This window comes from Vipera berus, assembly GCF_964194415.1.
Source record: "Vipera berus genome assembly, chromosome: 7".
Taxonomy (NCBI): Eukaryota; Metazoa; Chordata; class Lepidosauria; order Squamata; family Viperidae; genus Vipera; species Vipera berus.
This window is the reverse complement of record NC_138209.1, coordinates 1,026,098-1,046,596: the sequence shown is the minus strand read 5'-3', so window position 1 is coordinate 1,046,596 and position 20,499 is coordinate 1,026,098. Positions and strand designations below refer to the sequence as shown.

General features: G+C 51.1%; 1 protein-coding gene across 5 annotated transcripts in view; it reads left to right on the top strand.

Annotated features, from left to right (window-relative positions):
- The window catches only part of DYSF (dysferlin), a gene marked incomplete at its 5' end in the record, with an annotated part of 133,750 nt that overhangs the window by 56,546 nt on the left and 56,705 nt on the right, over positions 1-20,499 (top strand). For all 5 annotated transcript variants that reach the window (XM_081332853.1, XM_081332852.1, XM_081332851.1 and 2 more), the window contains 7 exons: positions 4,992-5,165; positions 10,687-10,780; positions 12,359-12,436; positions 15,385-15,566; positions 16,967-17,107; positions 19,202-19,231; positions 19,745-19,771. In XM_081332853.1, coding sequence (XP_081188979.1) covers positions 4,992-5,165; positions 10,687-10,780; positions 12,359-12,436; positions 15,385-15,566; positions 16,967-17,107; positions 19,202-19,231; positions 19,745-19,771 — 726 coding nt within the window. The remainder of the gene's footprint in view (positions 1-4,991; positions 5,166-10,686; positions 10,781-12,358; positions 12,437-15,384; positions 15,567-16,966; positions 17,108-19,201; positions 19,232-19,744; positions 19,772-20,499) is intronic.

The window sequence follows — 20,499 nt, the reverse complement described above, 5'->3', positions numbered from 1 at the left end:
TTCACACCCACCCCCAAGCGGCATTATTACAAAGTCAGCTTATTGCCCCCAACAATCTGGGTCCTCATTTTACCTACCTGGGAAGGATGGAAGGCTGAGCCAACCTTGAGCCTGGTGGGACTCGAACCTGCACTAATTGCAGGCAGCTGGTGTTACTTAAGGAGGCATTAGCCCACTGCTCCACCAAGGCTCTTCCAAGTTTTAGAATGAGCTTGGGAGGAGTTTTAAAGTTCTGAGCTTCCTAAATACCTGCATGAGATCCCACTGGTGGTCCTTCCCTGTTGACAGATCTCCCCCCCTCCCGTTTCCTTGAGAAAAAGGCTTTGGGGTTCTTGATTTGGTTAGTTCTTCCCCGTCTGGGTCCCTCACACGAGGCGGGACACGTTGGTCAACCTGTCCTCTAAAGTTATGTCTCCCTCAGACATTTGGGGGTTATTCTCCTAACCACTTCGATGACTTTGGTTGTTATTGCCCTGCGGTACTGAATTTTTGTGTGAGTTCAGATCTCGTGGGGTTAGGGAAAGTTCTTTCCTTACGAAGCGCCTTTGTAGATGAAGACTTTTGGCCTTAGAGCTTACTGATCTATTTATATACCGGAGCTTAAAGGTTGCTTCCCTCGAAAACGATGCCCAATGGTTTACAACTCCGGATTAAAGTAAAAGGATTAAAACTCCACTTGGCTTTTTAAACAGAGGGAAACCATTTGCGGGCTTTGGAAAGGTTCAAAATGTTGAATAAACATATTTGTGCAGACACGCACCGAAAATTTAATTCCCCTCCAAAACGTTGAACAAACATTTTGAGGGGAATTACATTTTCGGTGCCTGTGTGCGCAAATATGCCACACAACCCTTTCAGAGGTAAAGTCACATTCCTGCACAGTTGCGTAGCTATGGGGATGGGGAACTCTCCCTGGCGTCAAAGTGGCACGGACAACACTATAGTGGATTTTTTTAAAAAATAGGGATCTGCAGCCTGCCGCTTCTTCTCACTTGCAGCATTCTGCGTTGTGGTTGCGTGTTGTTGCTGTAAAGATGAAGGTTAAAGCACACAATGTCTTTTGTGGTTGTTCCACGGTTACAATACTGTGCCCTGTTTCTGAGCTCAGTTGTCGCAGATGAAGAATCACAGGAGCACAGAACTGGGGGCTGCTGGGGGCTCTCTGAGTGGGGTTGATTTCTTACAGACCTTTTACATTTCTTGACATGAAAGGGGGGGGAATTTGCAGATAGGAGGGGGAGGAAGAGGAGGGAGGAGGAAGACTATGGGGTCCTTGGTGTTCTCTGAGCTTGGTTTTCTTGCAGATGTTTCATTACCCAACTAGGGAACATCATCAGTGCTAGAAGGCAGGGAGAAATTTGAGAAGAGGAGGAAGAGGATAAGGAGGAGGAGAAAGGGAGGAGGAGGAGGAGGAGAAAGGGAGGGTGATGATGATGAGGATAAAGAGAGGAGGAGGAGGAGAAAGGGAGGATGAGAAGGAGCAGGAGGAGGACAATAAGGAGGAGGAGGCTGACTGTGGGGTCCTTAGTGCCCTCTTAACTTGGTTTTTTCCTTGCAGACGTTTCATTACCCAACTAGGAAACGTCATCAGATGCTAGAAGGCATGGAGAATTTTCAGAAGAGGAGGAGGAGGAGGAGGAGGAGGAGGAGGAGGACTGTGGAGTCCTTGCTGTTCTCTGAGCTTGTTTTTTTTCTTCTTGTAGACATTTCATTACCCAACTAGGGAACATCATCAGTGCAAGAAGGGAGTCGGGTTTCCCCTTTGTTTGTATACAAACAATTTGCCCTGTTAAGATTGGTAGTTTTCCTGGTGGTTCAACGCCCAGATAAGCAGAGATTAGCAGCAAGATTAACACCAGACCAACACTCAGGCAGTAAGCAATAAACAGACAACAGTCAACAATGCCCCAGTCAAGGAACTACTCATTCAGACAAACAAGGGATCAATAAACCACAGTCTAATTAATCAAGGACCACTTGGCAAGTCAGGGATCTTGCGGAACGAGCGGGATTCTACCGGCAGTGCTTCTGCTCTCCTATAGGTGTCGCCCTTGCACAACGGATAACTCAAATACTGTGGAGAAGCTCTTGGCGGTTGAAGAATAGAACAGAGCTGGCAGGGACCTTGGAGGTCTTCTAGTCCAGCCCCTTGCTCAACCTACCGTCTCACACAAGTCCAGCCTCTTCTTAAAAACCTCCAGTGACGGAGCGCCCAGGCCTTCTGGAGGCCACTTCTGTTCCACTGGTTAATTGTCCTTCCTATCAGGAAGCTTCTCCTTAATTCCAGGTTGCTTAATTTCCAACCCTTGTTTCTCGTCCTGCCCTCAGGCGCTTTGGAGAACAGCTTGACTCCCTCTTCTTTGGGGCAGCCCCTCAGATACTTGAATAACTGCTATCGTGTCTCCCCTATTTCTCCTTTCCTTTAGACCAGCCAAACCCAGGTCCCGCAGCCGTTCTTCGTATGTTTTAGTCTCCAGGCCTTCGATCATTTTAGTTGCTCTTCTCTGAACTTTTGCCAAGGTGCCAACATCTTTTTTGTAGTGACCAAAATTGGCTGCAGTATCCCAGGTGTGCTCTTACTAGGATTTTATAAAGCGGTACTAATACTTTGCGTGATCTGGATTCCATGCCTCTGTTTATACAACCCAGGATTGCGTTAGCTTTTTTGGCGGCTGCTGCACACGGCTGGCTGGTGGTCAAGCGATCGTCCGCTGGGACTCCGAGATCCCTCTCACAGTTTATATGTGCTCCTCTTGAGCTCTGAGGAGTAGAAGTGGTAGTTGAGGAGATGGAGTGAGGTTCACCCTTGTGGAAAGCCGTTTCCTTCTCCAGCAACCCAACTCTTCTCAGTTAGAAGAGGGCTTTCTCTGGGAGGACCTCACTCATGTCCCCCTGAGGGAACCTCACTCAAGGTCATGGCTTCTGTTTCCTCCTCCTCCTTAAGGAATGTCTTAAATGCAAAACATAAGCAGAGAGCAAACCCCCCTCCCTTCTAGCACTGATGATGTTCCACAGTTGGGTCAGGAAACGTCTGCAAGAAAACAACCAAGGTTCTCCTCCTCCTCCTCCTCCTCCTCCTCCTCCTCCTCTTCCTCCTCCTCCTCCTCCTTATCCTTCTCCTCCCTCCTCCTTCTTCACTTTCTCTTTCTCCTCCTCCTCCTTCTCCTCCCTCCTCCTCCTCCTTTCTCCTCCTCCTCTTCCTTCCTCCTTCTCCTTCTCCTCCTCTTCCTCCTCCTCCTTCTTCCTCCTCCTCCTTCTCCTCCTCCTACTTTTTCTTCACTTTCACTTTCTCTTTCTCTTTCTCCTCCTCCTCCTCCTTAAGGAATGTCTTAAATGCAAAACATAAGCAGAGACCAAATCCTCCTCCCTTCTAGCACTGATGGCGTTCCATAGTTGGGTCAGGAAACGTCTGCAAGAAAACAACCGAGCTTCTCCTCCTCCTCCTCCTCCTCCTCCTCCTCCTCCTCCTCCTCCTCCTCCTCTTTCTCCCTCTCCTTCTTCTCCTCCTCCTCCTCTCTTGATAAACCCTACTCCCTTCTAGCACTGATGATGTTACCTAGCTTGGTAATGAAATATCTCAGGGACCACCAAGGACCCACAGCCATTCTCCTCCTCCTCCTCCTCCTCCTCCTCCTCTTCCTCCCCCCCTTCCTCTTTCTCCCCTTCCTCCTCTCCACACACATCCCTCCCCTCCCCTTCTAGCACTACAGACGTTTCCTAGTTGGGTCATGAAGCATCTGCAAAAAAAAACAACAACCCAGCGCAGACGTCCTTTCAACCTTGAGCTACAGATATCCTCTCCCATCAGTCTAGACCAGGCTGGCTGTCCCCGGGGACCCTCGAGAGGACTGAGGTCCTTGCTAGACACCCCCCAAGACTCACCCTTTCCTCAAAGGGCCATTTACAAGGGACTCGCCGAGAACGCCGGCTGTTTATTTCCCTGCGGTTGATGTGGGATTGCTCCCCCTGGACGATGCCCCAGGTTGGGAGGTGAGGCTATTGCCGCATGTGTAAAAAATGCTAGAACGTGGACAGAGCGGAAAATACAGGAAAGGCTTCACATGCTTGCCCTGGGATTAAACAAGTTATCCGCAACGCCCGGCCAAGGCTGTGGATTTCCACAAATGTTTAAAACATAACGATGAGACGGTGGCATTAAAAATAGAGCAGGGCTGTAAACAGGCAGGCACACGTGGAGTTCCCAAAGGACGGAAAGTCTGGGATCGGGGAACGTGGGGAACGTTGGGTTCAATAAAATAAGAAATCGGATTGCAAGGCCGGCTGAGGGCAGGACTGGGAGCCTTTGCTGACACGCTCAAAATTGTTGGCATAAATCAGGCCCTCTTTCTTTCCTCCCCTGTTCCCAGGAAATTCCCTTCATCCCATCTCCAACCCAGACTCCAGGTTGTCTTTAGCAGCCCTGGGTCCACGTTGTCTTCCCTCGTCCTGACCCCGTTTGGGCTGAGGGGGGCCTGGGGGAAATGACTGTGCAGCGTCTCCATCCTTCAGGCCATCCCTGGTCCCAAAGGTGCTTCTTGGACTTTCTCCTTTGTTTGTTTCCTTGAAAACATTTCGCTTCTCAGCCAGGAAGCTTCCACAGTTCTCTTGGATGAGAAGTGAAATGTTTTCGAAGAAAAAACACACAAACAAGGAGGTCCAGTCGCCTTTTTTTGGGGGGGGGGGTGTGGAAGAAAAAAAGCACCTTTGGGACCAGTGTGGCCTGGGTGATGGAGAATCCCCATAGATGACAGTGAGAACAATTAACCAGCGGAACAACCTGCCACCAGAAGTTGTGGGCGCTCCATCCCTGGAGGTTTTCAAGGAGAGATTGGACAGCCCTTTGTCGGGAACGGTGGAGGGTCTCCTGGTTGAGCAGGGGGCTGGACTAGAAGACCTCCAAGGTCCCTTCCAACTAGGTGGTTCTATGAAGTCCTCTCCACTAGCAGATGTCTTGGTTCCCTGTCAGTGAAACAAGATCTCTTTCCCTCCAGTATAAACAGGAGGAGCTGGAAGGGGAAGGCTGGGAATATGCCTCCCTCTTTGGCTGGACCTTCCACATGAAATACCGCAAGACGGATTCCTTTCGCCGTCGGCGCTGGAGACGTCGGATGGAGCCCCTGGAGCAGACGGGCCCGGCCGCCGTCTTTGCCCTGGAAGGGGCCTTGGTAGGTAGCGCCCGTTCTTCCTCTCCCAGCCGTCCCTCCTGCCCCCCCAGAGACAGGTGGTCCTCAACTTGCCACGACAGTGGAGCCCAACTTCTCTGGCGCTAGGCGGGACAGTGGTTAGGTGGCTTTTGCCCCGTTTTGTGACCTTTCTGGCCATAGTTGTTAAGTGAATCACTGCGGTGGTGAAGTCAGCAGCAGGGTTACGACAACCCTTCATCCGGAATGGCCTAGGCCAGTGGTGGGGAACCTTGGCTCTTTTATGACTTGTGGACTTCAATGCCCAGAATTCCTGAGCCACCCATGCTGGCTCAGGAATTCTGGGAGTTGAAGTCCACGTCATAAAGAGGCCGCAGTTCCTCAAGCTGGCTCAGGAATTCTGGGAGTTGAGGTCCACGTCATAAAGAGGCCACAGTTCCCCATGCTGGCTCAGGAATTCTGGGAGTTGAAGTCCACAAGTCATAAAGGGATCATAGTTCCCTATGTTGGCTCAGGAATTCTGGGAGTTGAAGTCCACAAGTCATAAGGGGGCTGGAGTTTTCTATGCTGGCTCAGGAATTCTGGGAGTTGAAGTCCACGTCATAAAGAGGCCGCAGTTCCTCAAGCTGGCTCAGGAATTCTGGGAGTTGAGGTCCACAGGTCATAAAGGGATCATAGTTTCCTATGCTGGCTCAGGAATTCTGGGAGTTGAAGTCCACAAGTCATAAGGGGGCTGGAGTTTCCTATGCTGGCTCAGGAATTCTGGGAGTTGAAGTCCACAGGTCATAAGGGGGCTGGAGTTTCCTATGCTGGCTCAGGAATTCTGGGAGTTGAAGTCCACAAGTCATAAGGGGGCTGGAGTTTCCTATGCTGGCTCAGGAATTCTGGGAGTTGAAGTCCACAAGTCATAAGGGGGCTGGAGTTTCCTATGCTGGCTCAGGAATTCTGGGAGTTGAAGTCCACAAGTCATAAGGGGGCTGGAGTTTCCTATGCTGGCTCAGGAATTCTGGGAGTTGAAGTCCACGTCATAAAGAGGCCACAGTCTCTCAAGCTGGCTCAGGAATTCTGGGAGTTGAAGTCCACGTCATAAAGAGGCCGCAGTTCCTCAAGCTGGCTCAGGAATTCTGGGAGTTGAAGTCCACGTCATAAAGAGGCTGCAGTTCCTCAAGCTGGCTCAGGAATTCTGGGAGTTGAAGTCCACAAGTCATAAGGGGGCTGGAGTTTCCTATGCTGGCTCAGGAATTCTGGGAGTTGAAGTCCACAAGTCATAAGGGGGCTGGAGTTTCCTATGCTGGCTCAGGAATTCTGGGAGTTGAAGTCCACGTCAAAAAGAGGCCGCAGTTCCTCAAGCTGGCTCAGGAATTCTGGGAGTTGAAGTCCACAAGTCATAAGGGGGCTGGAGTTTCCTATGCTGGCTCAGGAATTCTGGGAGTTGAAGTCCACAGGTCATAAAAAAGCCAAGGTTCACCACTCCTGGCCTAGGGCCTCCTGCCTGAGAAGGAGGTTGGACTAGAAGACCTCCAAGGTCCCTTCCAACTCTGTTAGTCTGTATTCTGGTTGTTAAGGGGATCTGGCTTCTCCCTTGACTTTCCTTGTCAGAAGGTCACAAAAGGGGATCATGGGATCCCTGAATGCTGCAGCCATCATAAATACAAGCCTCTGAATTTTGATCACGTGACCGTGGGGGATGCTGAAAAGCGGCCCTAAGACCCTTTTTTCAGTGCTGTTGTAACCTTGGACGGTCAGTAAATGAACTGTCGTAAGTCGAGGACTCCTTGTACTTTCTTATAGGAGATATGTGAAGCGCATGGAAAAGACTATTCTTCTTTTTTTTAATCAGTATTTATATTAATTTTCCAGTTTTGCAGTCAAATACTTAATAGACGAGGTGTTGTCCATTAGTAATTCAGCGGTCTGTATTAACCTCTTCAATCTAGATCCAATATTGCACCATCAAAGTGTTTCCTTCCCACAGTAGGCGAACGCAATTCTTATTGCTATTAATAAATGTACAATTGAATATCAACATCTTGGTTACATTTTTCTGATGATATCAATAATGTCAGTTTTAGATAACTTTTCGAACCAAAACCTATATCTTAATTGCGTTTGCACTTAATATCCATATGTTCAATCGGGTTGTTTTTTTTTTTAAAAAAATTTCCCATCAGTGTTCAAAATGCCTCTGTTGGTTATAATTTCAAAGTAAGTTATAGCCGGGTAACCAAAAGCCTCCCTTATTCAAACTTTTTAGCATTTTCCTGTTTTCCTTCCCATACCAAAATCTAGTATTACAAATTGCAAATCAGAAGACTGGAGAAATGGAAATGTCTTATCCCGGAGCCATCCTCTTATCCTTGGGCATCCTCACCCTCGTCGGAGATGAATTTGCACAATTGGAGAATCCCTTCTGAAAATATGGGGGAGGGGGGGAAAATCAGATTCCTGACGAGATTGCTCCCAAGCCATAGACTGATTGGCGGGGGGGGGGGGTTCTCCAAACTTGGAAACTTTAAGGCTTGTGGACTTCAATGTATGTGCCACAAAGAAAAGAAAAAAAAAAGGGGGGGGGGTTGTCAAGCTCTTCTCCAAAGCGCCTGAAGGCAGGACAAGAAGCAACGGATGGAAACGGATCAAGGAGAGAAGCAACCTGGAACTAAGGAGAAACTTCCTAAGTGGGAGGACAATTGAACACTGGAACTGCTTGCCACCAGAAATTGTGGGCAGTTTCTCCATCACTGGAGGTTTTTAAGAAGAGACTAGACTAGACAGTCACGCATCTGAAATGGTCTAGGGCAGGGGTGTCAAACTCAATTTCATGGAGGGCCGCGTCAGCATTGCGGTTGCCCTCAGGGGGCCGGGTGGGTGTGGCCTGGGTGGGCGTGGCCTACTGGGTGGGCGTGGCTAGAGTGCGTATGGCCTACTGGGTGGGCGTGGCCAGCTCTACATCGTTGGCATCAAGGGTGCCTATGGGGGCCTGGGCAGGAGTGGGACAGATCTGAGGGTCTCTGGCAGAAGGAGGGTCTCTGGGCCAGGGCCAAGGCAGTGAGGGCCGTTCCCTCACTCTTTCCAGGATGGCTTCGCGGGCCACATGAAACCACTTCGCGGGCCGGATCCGGCCCCCGGGCCTTGTGTTTGACATGTCTGGTCTAGGGTCTCCTGCCTGAGCAGGGGGCTGGACTAGAAGACCTCCAAGGTCCCTTCCAGCTCTATTCTGATTCAGTCCAGTCCAGGAGAGGACACCAAAAATATGAAGAACAGTTGCAGGAATTGGGTGTCTACTTTAGCAAAATGAAGGACGAGGGGGGACGGGATAGCAGTGTTCCAGTATCTCAGGGGCTGCCCCAAAGAAGAGGGAGTCAAGCTATTCTCCAAAGCACCTGAAGGCAGGACAAGAAGCCACAGATGGAAACTAACCAAGGAGAGAAGCAACCTAGAACTAAGGAGAAACTTCCCGACAGTGAGAACAATTAACCATTGGAACAACCTGCCTCCAGAAGTGGTGGATGCTCCAACACTGGAAGTTTTTAAGAAGAGACTGGACAGCCATTTGTCGGGAATGGTATAGAGTCTCCTGCCTGAGCAGGGGGTTGGACTAGATGACCTCCAAGGCCCCTTCCATCCTTCTGTTACTCTGACGTGTTGCCCTCAGCCTGGTTCAAGATGGTCTCCTTCCAAAGCGGTGGCAGCTGCGTGCCTTATTTTCCTTCTGACGTGGCTGGGTTCAAGCCCATGCTGGGTGGGAGGAGGGGGATGAACGGGGCCCCCTCCCCATCCCTTCCCCATTCCCACATTTGTTTTCTTAACTAATATGCTGCTTTTTCTGAAGACGTTGGATTTCATAATCTTTGGGCTCCAGCACAAAGAACCCATTCTATTTTTCTCCTGCCTCTGATTTTTCTCTTTTATGCTACATTTCATCCTTTCCCCCCCCCTCCTCCTCCCCCCCTCCTCCCCCCCCAACATTTGGACTAGGTTTTGAAACAAGTAAATATATAACATTGAGTCATGTGGTTTTCTCAAAAAGGAAAGAAAACAAGAGAATTTTTTAATTCACCTTGAGAGGGAGCCAAGGTTTCGCGCTTCGGCCTTACCCCTCTGCTCTCGGGCTGGGCTGGCTGACAGCGGCCTCAAAACGGGGGTCTTGAAGCAGTTTTTTTACCTTCGAGGCCTTTTTCAGGACCCCCCACCCCCACCTTCAAATCCCTGGCACTCTCATCCTATATGCAAAGGATCTAGCGGAGGGAGGGCTGCGGGCAAGCTTTGGCCCCCATCCTGACCACGAGAGGATCCCGGTTTTGCTTTTAATTATTTCTTCAGACAGAGAGACCCTGGGAAGCCATAAAGGAGAATCTTGGTAGCCCAGGGTTGAAATGAGGAGTCCTAGCACTGATGAGGCTACTTAGTTTGGGTCATGAAACGTCTGCAAGAGAACAACCCAGCTCAGAGAGCACCAAGGACCCCACCGTTCTCTTCCTCCTCCTCCTCCTCTTCCTCCTCCCCTCCCCCCACAAACCCCTCTCCCTTCTAACCCTGATGGGGCTGCTTAGTTTGAGTAATGCAATGTCTGCAAGAGAACAACTCAGCTCATAGAGCACCTGGATGGAAACCAATCAAGGAGAGAAGCAACCTGGAATTAAGGAGAAACTTCCTAACAGCCAGTGGAACAGCTTGCCACCAGAAGTTGTGGGTGCTCCAACACTGGAGGTTTTTAAGAAGAGACTGGGCAGCCATTTGTTTGAAATGGTGTAGGGCAGACATGTCAAACACAAGGCCCGGGGGCCGGATCCGGCCCGCGAAGTGTTTCATGCGGCCCACGAAGCCATCCTGGAAACAGTGAGGGAACGGCCCCCGCTGCCTTGGCCCTGGCCCAGAGACCCTCCTTCTGCCAGAGACCCTCAGATCTGTCCCACTCCTGCCCAGGCCCCCATAGGCACCCTTGATGTGAACGATGTAGAGCTGGCCATGCCCACCCAGTAGGCCATTCGCACTCTAGCCACGCCCACCCAGTAGGCCACGCCCACCCAGGCCACACCCACCCGGCCCCCTGAGGGCAACTGCAATGCTGATGCGGCCCTCAATGAAATTGAGTTTGACACCCCTGGTGTAGGGTTTCCTCCCTGAGCGGGGGGTTGGGCTAGATGACCTCCAAGGTCCCTTCCAGCTCTATTCGGATTAATGGATTGAAATGGTCTAGGACAGGGGTCTTCAAACTTGGCCCTTTTATGACTTGTGGACTTCAACTCCCAGAATTCCTCAGCCAGCCAAGGTCCCTTCCAGCTCTATTCTGGTTAATTAATTAACAGTGGAGGTGGTTGATTGGGCTCCACGGCCATCACATACTGAGCACTCACTGCACAAATGTAAAAAAAGAAAAAATCAACAAGCCAAAAAGCAAACAAATATAGACAAAAATTTTTTTAAAAAAACAGTGTGCGTTGAAAAGCTCTCTTCCTGCAGAAAAGCAAGCGTTTGTGTGTGCGTCTGGGGAGGGGGTGTCAGCATGCGCCCCCCCCGGCAAAATGAAAACTGACTTCTCCTTCAGGGTGGAGTGACAGAGGACAAGAGCGATGATGGGAGATCCGTGTCCACCCTCAACTTTGGAGTGAACCGGCCCACCGTTTCCTGCATCTTTGACTGTGAGTCTCCCGGGGGGGGAACAACAGGTGGTGGTGGGGGGAGAAACAGGAATCTGTGGGTCGGTGCATGACCAGTACTCACCCGGATGCTGAAAGCGCTCCCGAGTTCCCGGTGTCACTCTTAGGGGGAGAATTTCATTATTTTGGATCTGCTCTAGAATTGCTGTGCTCTGAGTGGGTCACAGAGATGTTGACAAACACTGGAAGAATTGAATTGAATTCAAGGAAGGGAGCCATAAAACAGTAATAACCACAAAGCGCATTGATAAAGGCTGCTGGCTCGCACCGGTTCGGCAGAACCGGTAGCTAATTTTTTTTTTACTTCGGAGAACTGGCTGAAGCCCTAGCCTAGCCCTTTTTCACAAGGCCCAGAACGGAATGCTGGGAGTGCGTGGACGCCGCTTCCGGAAGTCCATTCTGGGCCTCAAGAGGCCCGGGAAAGGCCTCCCAGGCCCAGAATGGCCCACCAGAAGCGCGTGGACACCACTTCCAGAAGTCCGTTCTGATCATTGGAGGCCCAGGGGAGGCCTCCCAGGCCCAGAACAGCGCACCGGAAGTGTGTGGATGCCGCTTCCAGAAGTCCGTTCTGGGCCTTGGACTTCTGGAAGCGGCATCCATGCAGAGAACTGGTTGTTCACGTATTTGAATCCCACCCCTGGGTAAAGGACACTGGATGGTGTAGATCAGGGGTAGGCAACCTGGCCTCTTTTATGACTCATGGACTTCAACTCCCAGAATTCCTATGATGACTCAGGAATTCTGGGAGTTGAAGTGCATGAGTCATAAAAGAGCCGAGGTTGTGAAGGGATTATATTATGCTTAACGTTGATGTTAGTAATATTGATATTAGTAGTGATACTTTGTAATCATGTGTATATATGCTTTATAGGTGCTTTATATTGGGAAATTAGTTCTATAAAAGCAAATGTTTCATGCTTTAGGTACAGGTGATTGCTTACATGAAAAGTAAGGTAAGGGGAGGGGGGGAAGGAGTTATGGTGGACCCTGGGTTGTTGTGTATGAGTCATCACCTAGGAATTATCTTTCTGTAACTTTTGGTTCCTACTACCCAGACCAGATCTCTTTGTTCTGGAAAGGTATAAAAGGTGGAAGACACCTTTCCTGGTTGTTGCCTTCATCTCTCTACCAGCTACGAAGAGAGATGTGGCCACCTGACTCTATTTCGATCAAAATAAAAGTTGTTTGCTTGCTGAAACCTCGGCTCAGGAGTTTCTTTTGGCTCTTGTTAAATTCCTGAGTAACACTGGGGCAATTGTTGCCTACCCCCGTGCTAGGCGGAAAAACACATTACCTCTAGGCCAGGGGCCTCCAAACATAGCCACTTTTAGACTGGTGGACTTCAACGCCCAGAATTCCCCAGCCAGCATCCCCCAGTATGCAGAGCTGGCTGAGGAATTCTGGGAGTTGAAGTCCAGAAGTCTGAAAGCGGCCATGTTTGGAGACGAAACCACCACCCCCACCCCCCACCCCGTTACTCCAGAGCTTTCGCTTTAAAGCAAGATATTCCATTCTGTTGCTGCTTTTGTTGTGTTGCTCACAACCTTTCTCTCCTTAAAGATGGAAACCGCTACCATCTACGCTGCTACATCTACCAGGCAAGGGACCTGCTAGCCATGGATAAAGACAGCTTTTCAGGTAAGCCCAGAGCTGCACCGGGATTTTAGGCCAGGGCAGATATTTGGAGATGCAGAATCTGCTTTCCCCCCCCCCCCCACCACAGCAAATCTCTTCTTTCTCCTACACACACACACACACACACACACACACACACACACACACACAGAGAGAGAGAGAGAGAAACACGTTTGTTGCCTTGAACTCGGAGTCTCTCTCCAAAAGGATGACCTCATCCCGTCTGATTGGCTAGGCCGAGTGGGAGTAACTTTCTTTGCATGGACGGCAGCCAATGACAACACCCGGCACAGATGTAGACCAAGATGGAATTGCGACTTGCTGTTGGTGGAACAAAGCATAAAGGGGCGCTTTTTCAGGGTCACAAAAACGCAACCCGGCATGGGTGCGAAGCGGAGACAAAGGGGTCTTTTGAAAAGGCTTCGGAACAGGGTCGGCTGCGGCCCAGACACTGTTCCTCTCGACTCGAGGCGAAAGAAAGAACGTTGGGCCACAGCGAAGGGATCGCGCGAAGTATCGGCGCCGCTTTGTAAAGCCTTAGTAAGGTCACCTCTGGGATGCTGCGTCCAGTTTTGGTCCCCCACATTACCAAAAAAAAAAAAAAAAAGGAAGAGGTTGGGACTTTGGGGGAAAAGTGCAAAGAAGAGCGACTGAGATGATCGAAGGCCTGGAGGCAAAAACACAGGAAGAACGGCTGCAGGAACGAAATGATTCGTTCATTCATTTTTGACGATGGCATCAGCTAGATCCTGAAGAAGGATTTGTGTTGTTATGAGCAGGAATGGCAAAGATCCTTCAAAGGATGTTGGCACAGCTTCCAGTTTGGTGGCCTCCTTCAAGGCAGTAGTAATAGAATCACAGACCTACATTTGTGATGGCGAACCTTTTAGAGACCCAGTGCCCAAACTGCAACCCAAAACCCACTTATGTATCATCGGGTGCCGGGTGGGCGTGGCTCTTTGGGTGGGTGTGGCCCATTGGGTGGGTGTGGCCCATTGGGTGGGCGTGGCCCATTGGGTGGGCGTGGCTGCAGTGGTAAGGGCAGACTGGGGGGGACTAAAAAGTTCAATCAGTCAATTCCAACTTTGCGAGAACTTTTTTTTCCCTGCGAGAAGTTGAAATGGATTGATTGATTGAACCTCTTTTTTTGCACACAGCGGCGGAGGCCTAAAGCGAAAAGGTTTTATAAAGACCAGCTGAAGGTCTAGGACTGGGACGACGGCACGCGTGCCCACAGAGAGGGCTCTGCGTGCCACCTCTGGCACCCGTGCCATAGGTTCACCACCGCGGGTATAGGGTTTCCTGCCTGAGCAGGGGGTTGGACTAAATGACCTCCAAGGTCCCTTCCAACCTTATTATTATTACATATTTGCAAAGTGTTCCAAAAAGCAAGGCTTTTTCTTTCTTTCTTTCTCTTTTAAAGTTATAGCTACCACCTCATTCTACACGCATCTCTGAATTTCTCCCGTTAAAGCCAAAGGTGGCATCATTTCTTGGTGATGATAACACGATGAGGGATAGCCCAAAGGTGCTTCCCCCCCACCCCCACCCCCACCCAAAAAAGGCCACTGGTCTTTCTTGCTGTTATTCTTTGAAAACGTTCCACTTCTCCTCCAAGAAGCTTCTTCAGTCAAGAACTAAAGAAGCTCCTGGGATGAGAAGCAAAAGGTTTTCGAAGGAAAAAGCAAAAAGGTTCAGTTGCCTTTTGGGGGGGGGGAAAGCACCTTTGGGACAACCGTGATCTGGGTGAGGGAGAATCTCCACAGGACATCACTAGGGATATGGGTGAGTAGACGTGGGTCGCGTCTGGCCCACAAGGCAAGGGTGGGGAATGAGGTAGCCTGGGGTTCAAGAGGGGCAGACAAGGCCCGGGACTCTGGGGCAGGAGGTGGTGGAGATGGAGACAAGGGAAGGCAGGTAGAAACGTCGTCTCCGAGCTTCTTTGAAAGCGAGGTGAGGTGTGTGGTCTTCTGCCAACTTCCTGGACAATGCTTGGAGGGTCACAAAGGAGGGACCCTGGGACACTACCACCATCATAAATGTGAGTCAGTCATCAAGCATCTGAATTTTGATCAGTTGAACACAGGCAGGCAGCCAGCCAGCCAGCCGTGTGCTGCAGCTGCCAAAAAAGCCAACACAGTGCTAGGCTGCATCATCAGAGGGGTAGAATCAAGATCAGGCGAAGCGTTAATACCACTTTACAAGGCCTTGGTAAGGCCACACTTGGAATACAGCGTCCAGTTTTGGTCACCACGATGTAAAAAAGATGTTGAGACTCTGGAAAGAGCGCAGAGAAGAGCAACAAAGATGATCAGGGGGACTGGAGGCTAAGACATATAAGGAACGGTTGCTGGAATTGGGGATGTCCAGTTTAATGAAGAGAAGGACGAGGGGGGACAGGATAGCAGCCTTCCAGTATTTGAGGGGATGCCACAGAGAAGAGGAGGGGATCCACCTGTTCTCCAAAGCCCCTGAAGGCAGCACAAGAAGCAACAGATGGAAAATAATCAAGGAGAGAAGCAACCTGGAACTAAGGAGAAACTTCCTGACAGTCGGAACAATTAACCAGTGGAACCACCTGCCTCCAGAAGCTGTGAATGCTCCAACACTGGAAGTTTTTAAGAAGAGACTGGACAGCCATTTGTCTGAAATGGTGTACGGTTCCCTGCCTGAGCAGGGGGTTGGGCTAGATGACCTTCAAGGTGCCTTCCAACATCATCATCATAATCATCAATATTGTTAAGTTGTAAGTCTGCAACGAGTCGTAAGTCCCTTTTTTCAGCGCCGTTGTAAGTTTGAATGGTCACCAAATGAACCCTGGTAAGCTGAGGACTTCCTCTGGACATGCTAAGAGTGCAGGGCTCTTCCCCTGGTGCAGATGTTTCTCAGTGGCGTTCCTGGGCACTCCGGAAGGTGGGCCCTCAAACCGCCCCCCCTCTCTCCCGTCCCAGATCCCTACGCCATCGTCTCCTTCCTGCACCAGAGCCAGAAGACGGTCGTGGCAAAGAACACGCTGAACCCCACCTGGGACCAAACGCTGATCTTCTATGAGATTGAGATCTTCGGGGCGCCCCAAAATATTGCTGAATCCCCTCCCGACGTCGTGATTGAGATCTACGACCAGGACACCTACGTAAGTGTGCGGAGGGCGAGGGGAAGCTGGCTAAGCAGCGGCCTGAGTTCGTCGGGACGGAGACGGTGGGCGGCTGTGAAGGACACAGCGATGATAGCGAAACAGACAGGCGGCCTCTTGCAGGCTTTGCACCACCCGGCTAGGTACCATCCTCAGTCCCACCGGCCTTCTACTACAGGTCTTCTGGCCCTGGTGGAGTCGCCTACCTGGCTCGTGAAACGACCGCGAGAAAACTCGCCAAGCTCAGAGAGCAGCTGGAGCCTCAAGGCCCTGCTCCTCCTCCTCCTCCTCCTCCTGCTCCTCCTCCTCCCTAAAACCCCCACCCCCTCCTAGCACTGAGGATGTTACCTGGTTTGGTAAGGAAAGGTCTGCAAGGAAGCCCACCACGTTCTGCGGTGGTAAGGCGAGGACCACCTGAAGTGCCTCCCAGAGCTTGGCCCAAAACTGGGGGCTCCAGAAAAGATACCCGGATGAGAAACAGTAAAATAGGCAGCCATCTCCCTCCCTCCCTCCCTCTCTCCCCATTTTTCCTTCCTCCCTCCCTCTGTCCTTCCCTCCCTCTCTTCCTCCCTCCCTCCCTTCCTTTCTTCCTTCTTCCCTCCCTCCCTCCCTCTCTTCCTTTGTCCCTTCCTCCCTCCCTTCCTTTTTTCCTTCTTTCCTTCCTTCCTCCCTCCCTCCCTTCTTTCCTCCCTCCCTCCCTTCCTTCATCCCTCTCTCCCTCCCTCTCTTTCTTCCTCCCTCCCTCCCTTCCTTCCTTTGTCCCTTCCTCCCTCCCTCCCTCCCTCCCTCCCTTTGTCCCTCCCTCCCTCCCTTTCTTCCTTCTTTCCTTCCTTCTTCGCTCCCTCCCTTTTTCCCTCCCTCCCTCCCTCTGTCCCTTCCTTCCTTTGTCCCTTCCTCCCTCCCTTCCTTTTTTCCTTTCCTTCCTTCCTCCCTCCCTCCCTTCCTCCCTCCCTCCCTTCTTTCCTCCCTCCCTCCCTTCTTTCCTTTGTCCCTTCCTCCCTCCCTTCCTTTTTTCCTTCTTTTCTTCCTTCCCCCCTTCTTTCCTCCCTCCCTCCCTCTCTTTCTTCCTTCCTCCCTCCCTCCATTCCTCCCTCTGTCCCTCTCTTCCTTCCTTCTTCCCTTTGTCCCTCCCTCCCTCCCTCCCTCCCTCCCTCCCTCCCTTCCTTCCTTCCTTCCTTCCTTCCTTCCTTCCTTCCTTCCTTCCTTCCTTCCTTCCTTCTTCCTTCCTTCCCTCCCTCCCTCTATTAAATTTTTCTGTCACCATCTCCCAATTCTGGGCAGCTCTGGCTGGCTTCCAATGTAGTAAAAAGCATAAAGAAGTAAAAACAATCGCACACCCCCTCCCCAGTCAAAACGACAGAGGATTAGGAGCCATGGAAAACTCCCCTCCCTCTGCCCAGGGTGCAGATGAATTCCTGGGCCGCTGCATTTGCAAGCCCACCCTGGACCACACGCCGAGGTTGTCCTGGTGTCCCGTCGTGAAGGGCAGCCGGGCTGCCGGGGAGCTGCTGGCCGCCTTTGAGCTGATCCAGAGAGAGAAGGTGAGTTGGGGGCTTCTGGGGGGACTTGGAGCCTGGGGGAGCCCTGGGGGGTGCGAGGAGGGGTGCAGGAGGCCTTGAGGCTGAAGGGAGGGGGGAGGCAGCCCAGCCGAGGGGGGGCCTCTGTGCAGCAATCTCCCCCCCCCCAAGGACCTGGCAGAGCCGGGAGGAGGAGGTCTGGGTGAAGCCACGAGGCCATCACGCCTGTCCTGACACACGACAAGTAGTCCTCAATTTACGACTGCCCACTTAGTGACCGTTTGAAGTTGCGACAAACCTCCCTGCGGGTACCTACGACCCGGACTAGGGATTCTGACGACTGCCTTCCCCGGATTGGCCTTTGAACCTCAGCAACCGTCCCGCCCGTATGGCCGCCTGCAGCTTCCCGCAGTCACGGGATCGGGTTTTGCCGCCGTTTTGTTGAAAACCGGCATTGGCTTCCAGTTATCGACCAAACCGGCCTGTGGCGGTCCGCTTAACGACCGTGGCACTTGTTTCGCGACGGCTGCAAAAGTAAAATTGAGTCAGTCATATAGGGGTGGCCTAATTGATGACCATCATGACTTAAGAGCATATGGTCGGAACTCAAGGACTCACTGTACACAAATGACATTGCAGGGGGTAACAGTGCCCCCCCCAATAAACGCCCACCCATTTCCCCCCCCCTCTCGGCTCATTTTGCCCAGCTTAAGCCTGGTGAGCTGAAGGCTAAAAAACGGGCTGTCTTTGAGCAACCAGTTGCATATGAGCACTAATGTTTATAATTTTATATTATGTTTAATAATAATAATAACAACAACAACAACAACAACAAAACAACAACAACAACAACAACAACAATAATAATAATAATAATAATAACAACAACAACAACAACATTCATGTAATGAATGTAATTTTTGGGACTCAGATGTTAACAATAGCTTTTCTCAATGCCAAAAAAACACAGCCTCGTGTAGCCGGTGCAGTTCTTGTCTTCCCACCAGCATAAAATAATTTTAAAATTCACGCCTGTGAAGGGGAGGGGAGAAGTCAGGGGCTGAGACAGCCCCCCCAAATGTCAGGCGGATCTCGCCGGGTGAGGACGCCCCCCCCCCCGCTCCTGCTGTTCCACTGGTTAATTGTCCTCACTGTTAGGAAGTTTCTCCTTAATTCCAGGTTATTTTGACCTTTTGCTTCTTGTTCTGCCTTCTGGTGCTTTGGAAAATAAGTTGAGCCCCTCCTCTTTATGGTAGCCCCTCAAATCCTGGAAGACCGTTATCGTGTCCCCCCTGGTCCTTCCCTTCTCCAGACTAAAAAGGTGAAGGTAAAGGTTCCCCCGCACGCGCGTGCTAGTCGTTTCTGACTCTAGGGGCCGGTGCTCGTCTCCGTTTCAAAGCCGAAGAGCCAGCGCTTGTCCGAGGACGTCTCCGTGGTCCTGTGGCCGGCTTGACTAGACACCAAAGGCGCACGGAACGCTGTTCCCTTCCCACCGGAGTGGTCCCTATTTTTCTACTTGCATTTTTACGTGCTTTCGAACTGCTAGGTTGGCAGAAGCTGGGACGAGTAACAGGCGCTCACTCTGCTACGCGGCAGTCGGGATTCGACCCTCCAAACTGCTGACCTTCCGATCGACAAGCTCAGCGTCCCAACCCACTGAGCCACACCGCGTCCCTTTTCTCCAGACTAGCCAGGCCCAATTCCTGCACTTTTTCCAAAAGTCTCGGCATCTTTTTTGTAATGTGGTAACCAAGGCTGGATGCCGTGTTCCAGGTTTGGCCTGACTAAGGTTTGTTGAATGCTAAGCCACTCTTGCTGCATAAAGTAGGATTCGTGCATCTCTGACGCGTCCAAGACTTTTGTCCTGGGCCATCAGCCGAGTTGATAAGATGGAGAAGCGCTGGCTTCTGGGAGTTGAAGTCCATGCATCTGAAAGCGGAGAAGCGCAAGGGTGTTGAGAAGCATAAAGCGGACAAGGCTGAGACCTGCCGAGCGCCGTTTCTCAGCCTTGTCAACTTGAAGATGTGGGGACTTCAAGAGTTTTTCAGGACTTTTCCCCCTTCCTTTCAAAGTCAGGCGGTAACGTGGATATTTGTGTTGTGTGTGGTTTTTTTTTAGCCAGCTGTCCATCACATCCCAGGCTTTGAGGTAAGACCCTGACAGTGTCTATAGAAGCTACATTTTCTGCTTTGGGTCCTCGCTGAGTTTGGGCGGGATTGTGGTCGAAGGCAAGAATCTCTGTAGAATCCAGAGCTTTCCTCAAAACATAATAGGAGAGTTGGAAGGGACCTTGGAGGTCTTCTAGTCCAGCCCCCTGCCCAGGCAGCAGACTCTCATATCACCCTGGACAAATGGCTGCCTAGTCTTTTCTTGAAGACCTCCAGTGTCGGAGCCCCTGCAACTTCTGGTGGTGAGTAGTTCCACTGGCGAATTGTTCTCACTGTCGTGATCAACCAGAAAATCCGTACGGTATTTCACAAGTGGCTTCCTTCTGTGTATTAATTCACGGAACAATTTCAACACGGGGGATGAAGTGTAGTATTGCAGCGATGACCTTGCTTTGAAAAAGTGGCCTTTTTTTGTCCGTTTGTTCTCTCGGCGGATGCTGACCTCCCTGCCCTGCACTCTCCTCCCGGTGGGACCAACGGCGGACCCCTGCAGACAGAACTGGCATCTCTTCTGGACGAGGTGAGCTCCTCGGGTGAGGAGGGGGTGGCTCCCCTGGTCCTGGGGGGCTTGTGATGGGAAAAAGAAGGGACGGGGGGAGACGCAAATCCCCAGAGAGTCTTTTAGCAAATGCGGTTTCCTTAAGGAATCTCTTAAATGCAAAACATGAGCAGAGACCAAACCCTCCTCCCTTCTAGCACTGATGGCGTTCCATAGTTGGGTCAGGAAACGTCTGCAAGAAAACAACCAAGGTTCTCCTCCTCCTCCTCCCTCCTCCTTCTCCTCCTCCTCCTCCTCCTTATCCTTCTCCTCCCTCCTCCTTCTTCACTTTCTCTTTCTTCTCCTCCTCCTTCTTCTTCTCCTCCCTCCTCCTTCTCCTTTCTCCTCCTCCTCCTTCCTCCTCCTCCTTCTCCTCCTCCTCTTCCTCCTCCTCCTTCTTCCTCCTTCTCCTTCTACTTTTTCTTCACTTTCACTTTCTCTTTCTCCTCCTCCTCCTCCTTAAGGAATGTCTTAAATGCAAAACATAAGCAGAGACCAAACCCTCCTCCCTTCTAGCACTGATGGCGTTCCGTAGTTGGGTCAGGAAACGTCTGCAAGAAAACAACCGAGCTTCTCCTTCTCCTCCTCCTTCTCCTTCAGCATCTCCTCCTCCTCCTCCTCCCTCTTCTTCCTCCTTCTCCTTCTCCTTCAGCGTCTCCTTCTCCTTCACCCTCCTCCTCCTCCTTCTTCTCCTCCTCCTCCTTCTCCTT